This window comes from Saimiri boliviensis, chromosome 2, assembly GCF_048565385.1.
Source record: "Saimiri boliviensis isolate mSaiBol1 chromosome 2, mSaiBol1.pri, whole genome shotgun sequence".
In the NCBI taxonomy this organism is placed as follows: domain Eukaryota; kingdom Metazoa; phylum Chordata; class Mammalia; order Primates; family Cebidae; genus Saimiri; species Saimiri boliviensis.
Window position 1 is genome coordinate 126,318,297 of NC_133450.1, and position 12,530 is coordinate 126,330,826.

Genomic DNA, 12,530 nt, shown 5'->3' on the forward strand with positions numbered 1-12,530 from the left:
GCATCTGCAAAATGCCTCTGATATTAACCATGGAACCCTAACATTTCGAGGGTGGAAAATGGAAGAAAAATGCTGCTTTCAAGACTAGATTGTTCTTAATATAATATAATATATTACACTGTGAATATGTAGAAGAATAGTACATATTTAATTCATTTCTCCAGCCTACAAAGCAGAATACATTATAAATATGATATGGGAAATCCACAAGTGATTTATAAAGTGGAAAGAAAACTAATACTGCAGAGGTTTTTATTTTCTCCTCTCCAGCCAAGGAGAGTTTACATGATTGGTCCAGCATGTGACAGAATTTTAGAATTATTTTGATGATAAAGCCGTAGAAATTATTATGCCCTTTTAATAATAATATAGATACTTCTGATAGCAGCTAACACTTACTGTGTGCTCTGTGAAGGGCATTGTTTAATTGCTTTCCATTTGTTAACTAATTTAATTCTTATAGCAACTTTCTGAGTTTGGTATTAATATTAATTTTTGTTTTACAAATGAGAAAAATGAACCACAGAAAAAATTGTGTAACTTTTCTAAGGTCACATAACTAGGAAGACAGATTTTTCAAATTCAATTTGTCTGAGATAAAATATTAATATATTAAATATAAAATGAATAAAAACATAGGTTAACACTATAAAATATGTCATATTATGCCAGCTTCTGCTATAAAATAGTAATGAGTGTTCAAAGCTTAAGAAAGGTTATTTTTTAGGCTTAAAGTTGAGAAAAATTCCATCTATTGGTATGATTTTTTTCCCCTAAAGTTGGAAAAAGCTATAAATACTTGATTTCTATAGTGTCAGAGCATTGCAGTACAGTGTCAACACCACTTAGTACAACCTGAGAACTACTGGGCAGAGAAAAAAATCATGTGGAGTGCTAGACTCTAAAAATAATCTCTGAGAATTGTGTAGTGCTCAGAGAATTATATGACTCTTTGGAAAATACTATTCTTGAGTACAAAACATAGCTTTTACCATCTTTGTTACAGTCATTCACAGATGGTATTAGGTTTATACTAATATTTATGGCTTTTTACCTTTAGATATACCTTGGTTTCCTGTAATTTCCTCTTCTCATTATTATCTGTTGTGACCCAGTCACTCAAGGTGATTTCTTAACCGGAGGGTTGTTTTGTCTTTTTTCCCTTTTGCTTGGCTTTCTTTTTCAGAGTTTTAAAATATGCCTCAGTTAGTTATAGTATTATATTTACCATTTATATAAATGAATCTGTACCCATAACATCTGCCACGAAGGTAAAATAGACCGTATCTGTTGAGGCTTACAGTTGGGAATAACTGCTGCAGGATCATTTCTTGCCATTGTTTTCTTGTCAAACAAAGATGTCATCTTTACCAGATGGAAATCCTGATGTTTCACATTACCACCATTTCTAGGGACCCCTCATGTCTTCAGGGAAGGTACAATTCATTGTTTATCTAGTAGAGATTTATTGAACACTGTCCAAACACAAGGCACTCTTCTAGGCATGGGGGGTACAACAGTGAACAAATTAAGGAAATCCTACCCCACAAGGTGAGGCATGATTGACAGTAAAACTATTGGCTGGGAATGGTGGCATGCACCTGTAGTCGGATCATTTAAGCCTAAGAGTTCAAGGTTACAGGGACCTATGATTGTGCTGCTTACTATACTCCAGCCTGGGCAACATAGTGAGACTGACCCTTCCTTTACAAACAAAATACAAAAATTAGCTAGGTATAGTGGCATGCGCCTTTAGTCCCAGCTATTCAAGTGTCTGAGGTGGGAGGATCACTTGAGCCCAGGAGTTGAAGGCTGCAGTGAGCCAAGATGGCACCACTGCGTTCCAGCCTGGGTGGCAGAGCAAGACAGTATCTCCAAAAATAAAAAAAGCAAAGTTTACAAAAAAATTAGAAGAACATACTGTGCTGGAGCAAGGGTAGAAGCCGGGAGACTAGTTAGGAATGTTATTGCCTCGATCCAAGCAAGAGATGATAATTTAGTTGAGAAAATTAGTGGAGATGGTAGAAAGTAGATGGATTCTGGGTATATTTTTAAGACAGAACTGCCACAGGCTTGTTTATATGGGGTATTTGAGAAAAAGAGGAGTTAAGGATGGCAGTTAAGGATTTTGGACTGAGCACCTAGAAGGTTGGAGTTGCTATTTACTGAGATACAGAAGATGGCAGGAAGAGCAGGTTATATGTGTTGTGGGATGGGGAGTAGGGGGAAGAGAGTAGAGTTCTAACATAATCTTTAAGGTTGAAAATATATTTTTGACATATATCCTAAAAGCAAAGCTGACACTAGGGATTCTCTCCAAGCAGATCTGTGTCTGATGACGTCAGCGATAACCAGGATCCTTGAGCAGGATCCTTGACTCATGGCCCCTTTCTAAACACGCTTCTTAGAGAGAACAATGCCCTCATAAAATACCTTCCTAGAATAACCTTTTAGTTTTCATTGTCCTGTTGACTTACCATGGAGGAAAAGTCAGTGGACTGCCATGTCTATTGTTTTCTCTTATTCTTATTTCATATTCTTGCCAATCTTTTCTCATGCTGGAACTGGGATTTTTGTTTTGTTTTGTTTCCTTAAAACCAGGTAGTGTCGATTGCTTTAATTTGCTATATTTTCTCTCCACTGTGAGTGATAGAGTAAATCAGTTTTATTGACTAAGTTTTGTTTATTTCAATTTGTTGGAAATAAGTTAGTTATATGCAGTTAACTTTGGTCTAGTGAAAAAGACGTCTGTACTAGTCACATATCTATAATAACTAACCATATAAGCTTAAATCTCCTGGTCTCCGAGTCTCCGTTTTATCATCTATAGAATGGAACAGTGTCACCTATGGTCTAGCTTTATCTTTACAGGATTCTTTGGTATGCATTTGTGATCTTTATGTTTGATAGGAACTAATGCATAAACATTTTTATTTTTGGTTGAGGGGAGACCATGGTAGGGAGCTGTGTAACAAAGCAGAAGCAGCATTGTGTAGACTTTCACCTGGAAATCAAGAGATGTGAGATGTAACAACCCAGCTTTGCTCTGTGCCAGTCATCAGCCTTGGCAAAGCCATCTAACCTCTTGGTGTTACTGTTTCCTCCAAAGAGGAAAAGACAATTTCTGTCCTACTTACTTCAGAGGTGAAAATTATGTTAGAAGATACACACAAAAGCACTTTGAAAAATACTAAGTTCTATTCAAATATAAGCTGTTCTTATCCATAGTCATCATTATGAGGCCTTATGTCTACATTCTCTTTTCATTGACTTGAGCCTCTCATCTGGTTTTATTATTTCTGAGTTAATTTATTACCAGGCCCTTCCTTAGGGTGGCCCCTTCCATCATGTGGATATGTAGTCTCAGGGTGCTCCACTGTCCAGGGGTTCACTGGCCAAGTGCAAGCTGGCTATTACACATGACAAAATCTCTTCTGTTTCAGCTGAGACTCAGCTGCCCTGTAATGCTAAGTATCTTATTTATGCAAATAGACTTAAAGTAATACATGATACCTGATAAGGATAATTTTATATATGTTATTTAAAGGTGAGTTAACTTATATTAATAAATAGCTACCATATTTAGAGGTCTACTCTGTACCAAACATGGTGTCAGGCATGTAATCCTCATTACATCCCTGGAGCAGATCACTACTGCTTTCCAGGTGAGGAAAGTAACTTGTCTAGGCTAATAAATGGTATCTGAGAGCTGAGATTTGAATCCAACTTTGAGAGTCTAAAGCTTTTCTTCTTTGTCATTTAGTTTTCTTACTTTCAACTACCTGGCCCTATTCTAACAGGTCTGTTCCCTCACGTTAAGATAGCATAGTTCTATTTCTGCATCTTTTATTTAGCCTAGAATATTTTGCTCCATGCTTTTTTATCTGTTTATTTTATATTTATCCTTCATTATACCACTCAAGTTTTACTTTCAGACCACCCCAACTCACAGTAAATGATTCATCTTTAGATTTCTTCATTATATGAGTATCTTAGTCTGTTTTGTACTGGTATATCAGAATAGCAGACTGGGTAATTTATAATGAATAGAAATTTATTTGGCTTATCATTCTGGACGCAGGAAAGAGCAAGGTTGTTGGTCTACATCTAGTTGAGGGCCTTCTTGCTACATCATCTTATGGTGGAAGGTGGAAGGGTAAGAAAGCATTTAAGAAAGAGGAAGGGGGCCAAGCTCATTCTTTCATCAGAACGCCACTACTGCAATAACTAACCCACTTCCATTGTGATTGCATTAATCCATCCATGAGGGCAGAGCCCTCATGACTTAGTCACTTTTTTTTTTTTTTTTTTTTTGGTAATAACAGGATCTCATTGTGTCACCCAGGCAAGGAAGCAAGGGTATAGTGGCACAGTCATGGTTCACTGCAGCCTGGACCTCCCGGGCTCAAGTGATCCTCCCAAGTACTTAGGACTACAGGCGCATTCAACGATGCCTGGCTAATTTTTTTCTTTTTTGTTGAGATGGGGTCTCACTGTGTTGCCCAGGCTGGTCTCAAATTCCTAGGCTCAAGTGATCCTCCCACCTCAGCTTTGCAAAGTGCTGGGATTACAGGCGTGAGCTACCCTGCCTGGCCTAGTCACATTTTAAAGTCTCACCTCTCAATGCTGTTGCATTGAGGATAAAGTTTGCAACATATGAACTTTGGGGAATATGTTCAAACCATAACATTAAACAACTAGTTTGAGACTTACCAAAAACTACCCCAGAAGGTTGCAGTAGGAATAAAATACAGTACATATTAGAGCACCAGAGTATGTAAAAGTTACACATAAATATAATAGGCCATTTCTGTTATAGCATCTTTATATAATGTATGGGCTCTGTACTGATGAACAGAAAACTCAGGTTGATTTTAGAGGATCTGATAACCATGTGACTTGCTTCTCACCAGGAACTGAATGACCTCACCAGGTATCTCTAGGGAACACTTCTTATTTCCTGAGTAGTCTGTCTGCCTCTCTAAAGCACAGCGTTCAGCAGTGCCAGCAATCTTTTTTTTGTAGTAAATATTTATGCTTCAAAAATAAAACTAAATATTATAATTATAAACTTATTGTGTAGTGTCAATCTTAGGGTTTAAGCATTTTCTTCTTGAGACTAAAAGTAGAAATCAGAGAGACATGGAGAGCAGAGCAGCTTGATTTTGATGAGTGATAATGTAGAAAAACTTAGCATCAAGTCTCAAGCCACATCTTTAAGACACCACAGTAAAAACACAGTTTTGAAAGAAAGCATTTTATTACACTAACTTATTATTTTGTCTTTTTAACAAGGGATCAGATAAAGAGAGAAACAATTAAATTGGTTGCCTGCAAAAAAAGTAAAGCTCTAGATTTTGTTTCACATAAACATGTTTGCTTACAAGGTAAAAATTAGACCTAGGTGCAGATGCATGTACACTTCATCAAGGTACCTGACAACACTAAATGGGTGGTTATCAGAGAGTTAACATCAACATAGGTGAAGATATTAAATTGTGTTCTATATTACTCAGGTCTGAGGCAAGCATTACTTAATTTCCTTGTTAATGACATAGATATAATTGAAAGTATGTTTATGAAGTTTACAGAGGACAAGTTGATGATCTTGGAAGATATGAATAGTGTTTGGTATGACCATGATAAACTAGAGAGATTATATATTTTAAAGGGTAAAATTCACAAGGAAAATCTAGAAGATAATGCATTTCATACAAAGTAAAAACTTAGTAGATATAAGGAAAGACGGGACAGACCAAATAGATGTGAAGTCACTGATGACCATAAGGGGACAACAGATTAAAGTTCAACACACATCCTTCTGCCTTCCCTCCCCCGACCCTTTCTCTGGCTCATTCTTGAATAATTGTTTCCTGAGGTTTCAGGTGCTTCTACATAATTTAACTCTCATTTCCTTAATGTCACAGAACTTGGTTTTCTCCTAATGATTATGAGTCAATTCTGATATTACCTTCTCTGGAAAACTTTCCTGATATCTCCTCCTCACATCTCCTACTGGTTCCATTCCCGTCCTTTCTACTTTCATGGTATCTTAGATAGAAGTTTTTATAGCAGTTACTTCCAGCTGTATTTTAACTGTGTTCTTTCTAGTCTGTCTCAATTAACTGTGACCTTAGAGTCTTTTATTTCCATAAAGTGGTTAGCACATTGTGGCTGCTCGATATGTATTTGTTAAATGAATGAATGAAACAGTATTTTTAAGTGAGGGCTTTTAGTTTACATTAGAGCCTCTGGAAACAGGTCAGAAGAGCTCACCTCCACTCCAAAGCACCCAGTACCCAGCCTATTTCGAATTATTGTGAAGGCCCTTGAAAGGACTGGCCAAGGCAGAAGTCATAAATCTGTGACTCTATTTTCCAGCCAAACTGAATGATCTATTCTTTCCAAACTTCTGCTAATTCTGAGCCTTCATTTACGTTATTCCCTTTGCCTGGAATGTATCCTTCCCAAGTTCTCTATTCCTTGCTTGCTCTCTCTTAGTCATTTTTGTAGACCTTGTTCAGCTGTCATGTTTAGGGAACCTTCCCTGATAACCTCTTCTTCCTCTTACTACCCTATCACATGTATTACAATCTTGAATTACTGGCCTAGCTTTCCTATTAGCTAAGTGTCTTAGTCCAGTTTCTGGTGCTATAAAAGAATACCACAGACTGGGTGATTTATAAACAACAGAAATTTATTTAACTCACTGTTCTGGAGGCTGAAAAGTCCAAGAGCACAGTGCTGGCATCTGGTGAAGGTCATTCGGTAGTGGAAGGGCACATGAGCCTGTGAGGCAGAGAGGAAATCAGGTTAAACTCATCCTTTTATTGGGGGCCCACTCCCCTGATAACTAGCTCACTCCTATAGTGAGGCCATTAATTCATTCCTGAGGGGAGGGGCCTCTCGACCTAATCAGCTCCTAAAGGCCCAACCTCCCAGTGTGATCATGTTGGCAGTTAAATTTCAACATGAATTTTGGAGAGGACATTCAAACCATAGCATCCGTCAACCACATGAGGATACAGATCATGACTTATTTAACTTGTATTTGAATGAAACCAAGCCAGCAAATGGATTATTTCTTCTCTGGTGATGAGGGTACTTTAGTAGGAGCTAGAGTTTGTAGGAGACACCGTTGTATCGATTGCTAACTGGTAGGCAATTGAATAGATTTTAAATGGTTTTATAACTTCAATTAAATAGTATAAATTTAAATTTCTTTGCTGTAGCTCCAAAGAGTATCTCCTGAGGTGGTTGACAATAGTACTGTAAGTTATTGAAGTAATTCTTTTGGAATGAAGTAATATGTTTGAGATGTGTACACCTAAGAATTCAGAGACCCTCTATTGAAGATTCATCTTTAGTTGCGATGCTCTGTGATGCTTGATATCTTCTTCCTGTTACTTTTTATTTTATAAGTAGATGTTAGTTTTAGGAAATATCATTCTTATATTCCTTTCCAGATTGTTAAATGTATGAACCAGCAAAAACTCACTGTGCCTTATCACAAAGAACAGAAGAAATAATGTTAATCACACTCCCAAGTGGGTAGCACTGGCAGTTACTTTTTTAATTATTATTTTACAGAGATGAACGAAATCAGTCTATCATTGTAAGTGGAGAGTCTGGGGCAGGAAAAACAGTTTCAGCTAAGTATGCCATGCGATACTTTGCAACTGTGAGTGGTTCTGCCAGTGAGGCCAATGTGGAAGAAAAGGTCTTGGCCTCCAACCCCATCATGGAGGTAAGATAGCAGAGTCCTCAGCTTTCTTCTGTATTCTCTAGATAAGAAACATGTTCAAAAAATTAATGGATGCAGCATGTCTCAGAAAGCCTGGGGTCTCCCATCCACTAACATTAAGAAAATACTTTTCTACATCTTAGTAAAAAATCTAGGAAAAGTAAAAATGGGTATGGTACACATTTTTGGTAAAGCCCAGCTCTAGAGGAATCTGCTTTAGTCCGTAATCCTGAATTTTTAACCTACCAGCAAAACTGTTGCCTCTAAATACCAGGCAGCAATTAAGTTTCCTTACCCTCATTAATTGACTCATATCTTGTTGTTCCCTTCCTTTTGCCAAAAGTCCAAGTTACTCATTTCCCCCAAGTCCTGAGTTCTTATTTATGCTCCTTCTAAAACATAAGATTTGTTATGCTCAGGTATGAATGAGTTTAATTATTCTTTGCCCATATTTCATTTTCTGTAATTAGTCCAACCTAAGTTGGCTTAAATTTTAATATAGCTAAAGTTTTAATTTTTTTTCCAGATTTGAACTATGAACTTAAACTGTGATCTTTGTAAACTTTTGTTGTTGTTGTTCTGTCAAGCACGCAACACAGCTATAGGTTCGTAAAAGACATTTAGTAACTGTAAGGTTTTGAGAGGGGAAGAACTATGAAAGAATGTGCTTTCAAAACTTAAATACACCATATACAAAGCCAATTAAAATGGAACTAATTGTGAGAGAATTTGAGTATTTTGGGATTGGTAAATAGAGTATTCTTGGTCTTAATATGATTTTCGGAAAGTTACAGTTTTATATGAAGACTTATTAAATGGAGAAAAATAAATTTTTTTAAATAGAAATTAGTTTGGACATACAGAAACAAAACTTCCTTGTTAAAAATTCGAATCAGCATTTTTTTATCCCTGTCTTTTTTCTTTGTTAAGCCTTATTTGTCAACCAAACACAGATGGAATTAAAATCGGCCTGGTGCACCTGTGGTACAAGTGGTTTTTGCAATAATCTATCTAGAGGTAAATGTGCTTGGTTTGCAGTGCTGCGTGTGACACTTCAGAACAGAATGCTGTGACCTCTTATCTCTAGAGCAGCAGGACTTCTATTTTTTGGGATCAATAAATAAGATATGATAGGGAAGTTCAGAGGCTTCCCAGGCAGGATGTGCTGTGGAAAAAAATACTGGGAATGCTTTCTGAAATAGGATGAACAGGATGAAACAGATGTTTGCACTGAAAGATAATAGTGAAAATTTTAAGCAAATGTTAAGATTTTTGAAAAAAATGTAAGCTACAGATATAGTGCTGGATGTCACTAGTGTTAATGTTGGGGAAATAGAGTCTGTGGAGCCAGTTTTTTGTTTGGGGTCAGAAAACAACAGGGCTTCTTTTCTTTCTGTTATTTCAACTGGTTTTGGTCATGACAACAAATTCTTCGTATCTGACAACAGTTCAAGCCATTCTAGTTTCTAACATTAGAATATCCCAAAGTCTTCAATGTGATGGCATTAGGTAATCCCATTTTTTCTGGGCCTGGACCATATACTACTAGGATTCGAAGTTGTCTTTGAGGATAACTTAAGTCTAGAATGAACCTTCTAGAATTTTTCAAGAGTTGAGTAAACTATTTTTTGAGCTCTTTAAAAAAAAACCAGCCTCATTGTTTTGTTTGTTTGTTTGTTTGTTTTGTTTTTGAGACAGTGTCTTGCTCTTGTCGCCCAGGCTGGAGTGCAATGGCACAATCTTGGCTCACCGCAACCTCCGCATCCCAGATTCTAGTAATTCTCTTGCCTCAGCCTCCTAAGTAGCTGGGATTACAGGCACCTGCCACCACATGGGGCTCATTTTTGTATTTTTAGTAGAGATGGGGTTTCACCATGTTGGCCAGGCTGGTTTTCTGACCTCGTGGTCTGCCCACCTTGGCCTCCCAAAGTATTGGGATTACAGACGTGAGCCACCGCGCCCAGCCACTTCATTGATTTTTCTACAACAGAGATTTGAATTGTATTAGTAGGAATGATATTAAAAATTTGGAATAGCTACTGTCTTAGTCCATTTAGTGTTGCTATAGCTGTAGCCTCAGAATACCTGAACCTGGGAAGTTTATAAAGAAAAGAGACTTATTTAGCTCATGGTTCCGTGGGCTCTGGCATCTGCTAGGCTTCTGGTGAAGGCTGGCATCCTGCATCATAACATGGCAGAGAATATCACAGGGCAAGTCGACACATGTGAACAGGGGAAACCTGAGGGCCTCCCAACTTCGTAAGAACCCACTCCAGTGGAAACAAATCCATTTCTGAGAGAACTAATTTAGTCTCACCAGAGAGAGAACTCACTACAGGAGAACTTTACCCAGGCTTTCAGTATAGATTTGCCCCCATGACCAAAACACCTCCCACTAGACCCCACCTCCCAGCACCTCCATATTGGGGATCAAATTTCAACATAAGTTTTGGTGGGGACACATTATATCCAAGCCACAGCAGTCAAAAATAATACTTAAAATATGCAATTATAAAGAATATGCCCTGCTTGCTGGGATGGACATAAAAGATAAAGGGATCAGTTATGCTCACCTCCTTCCTTCTGCGTTTAAATAATTAAAAATTGTTTATAGGAATTTGTATTAAGAAATATTTGTTAAAGAGTTGAAGAACCAATTTTCAATTACTACAAAAAAGGGCATCTCAGTTTGAAAGATGGAAATGTAATATGGAGCTGAAGAATGGTGACACAGAGTTTACAGTTACTGGAACAAAACATAGGTAAAATATTGAGTCTGTAGCCTGAAAAATTTGTAACTTTAAACCGCTTCAAGACTGTGTCCCTATATCAAAGCCCTTTGCTGTGGTGTCAGGAAAGGGATATCTGTGTCTCCAGTGATCTGCTGAAGCTCCTCATAGGATAATGAGAATCCTACATGGTTAGCATTACAATCCAGTGGTTAAAGAAATATGCACATTATTCTTTAAATTCTAAATTTTTTTTTTTTAAAGACAGGATCTCGCTCTGTCTCCCAGGCTGATCTCAAATGAGCTACTGGGCTCAGGCAATCCTCCTGCCTCAGCCTCCCAAAGTGCTGGGATTACAGGTGAGAGCCACTGTGCCCAGCTTGGATCTTAATTTTTCTTTTCTTTTCTTTTTGTTTTTATTTGAGACAGAGTGTTGCTCTTGTTGCCCAGGCTGGAGCTCAGTAGGATGATCTCAGCTCACTGCAACCTCCACTTCCCAGGTTCAAGTGATTCTCCTGCTTCAGCCTCCTGAGTAGCTGGAATTACAGGCATGTGCCACCACATCCAGCTACTGTAATATTTTGAGTAGAGATGGGGTTTCACCATGTTGGTCAGGCTGGTCACAAACTCTTGACCTCAGGTGACCTACCCACCTTGGTCTCCCAAATTGCTGGGATTACAGGCGTGAGCCGTTGTGCCCAGACAATTGTTCTTTTTTATCTTCAATAACCATAATTGAAGATTTTCATCTCCATTTAGTAAAGAAGAGTGACTCAGGCATCATTACATTAAAATAGTAAAATCAAGATCACAGAATTTCCTTTTTCCTCCAGTGACTTCTTGCTGATTAAAGTAAAAATAGTATTCGGGAGTCTTTTGTGAATACAGTGCTTATATGGCAGAGGAAACAACTGAGGGAGTGATCAAAAGGTACCGTTTATGTATAGAAGCTTCTTTCCCTATCAGGTTTCAGGACTTAGAATCAAATAATTTTATTTTTTTAAAAGAACCTACAGCTCATCTGTCCTAGTCAATTTATACTTGAGAATACTAATGTTCCTCAAAGAGATTAAATAATGGCAAGTTGATAACAGGGCCTGGTCTAATAGTCAGGTCTTCTGACTTCTATTTCATTTGTTCTTTCTACCATTGTTTTTCTATGTTTAAATACATTTTACTTGAAGACAAAAGGAACTGCTTCAACTCAAGCCAATCCCTGCCACTTCTCACAGTTTGGTAGAGTTTCGGCAGGTGGGCCACTCTAATGCCCAGTCTGAGTAGATGGGGAGAGATGACATATGGAAGGTGGGGTAAGAATTGAGGAAGGAGGAGAAGTTGTGGCCCACCCTTCCTCCACTTGCCTAGTTACTGGCAGGAAAGTGCCTAGGACAGTAACTAACACTTATTGAGTGCTTATTGAGTAGGTGCTGCTATTTCTACTACATGTAACCTTTCATCTGCTCTTTGGAAGAATATGTCCCGTTGAGAGAAAAGTCTGCATTTATAATTAATCTCCTTTTCTAAATAAAATAGTGGGACTGTATAAAGACTTTTTGCTATGGTGTTTTGTAATACCAAGAAGGGTAACATCTGAGTAAATGAATAGACAAATTATCTTAGTCTACATTAGATCTTTCTCTAATTTTGCCAGGAAGATATTCTTATTTTTCTAGAAAAGCATTTAAAATATTAGTCCGAAATATAGCAGTGTCTTCACTGCCAAAACAAAATAGGATGATATCTACAGTCTATTTCAGAAAGTGAAAATATATTTTCTTTGATTGGTTAAAGAATGTAATGTGTTGAGTTGTATGGCTGTGTTACTACTGTTTTCATCACTTACATTTGTATGACTCTTAAAACTATATTGTATTTTCACTTCTTTCTGCTGTGGTTTTGATATACTTATCCTAACACAGGCTTTACACAAGTGAAAGATACAAATCTTTTATCAAATTTGCTTATTAAACATTTAATATATGCATTATGTAAACACTGGCTTTTCTAACTACACCTTTTTATTTATTTGCTTTGCCTTAAAAAAATTTCATGGAAAT

At 37.4% G+C, this 12,530-nt stretch overlaps 1 protein-coding gene across 4 annotated transcripts in view; it reads left to right on the forward strand.

Moving 5' to 3' along the window:
• Positions 1-12,530, forward strand: part of MYO5A (myosin VA) — a 222,489-nt gene that overhangs the window by 101,951 nt on the left and 108,008 nt on the right. For all 4 annotated transcript variants that reach the window (XM_074394231.1, XM_074394232.1, XM_074394233.1 and 1 more), the window contains exon 5: positions 7,591-7,747. In XM_074394231.1, the coding sequence (XP_074250332.1) occupies positions 7,591-7,747 (157 nt within the window). The remainder of the gene's footprint in view (positions 1-7,590; positions 7,748-12,530) is intronic.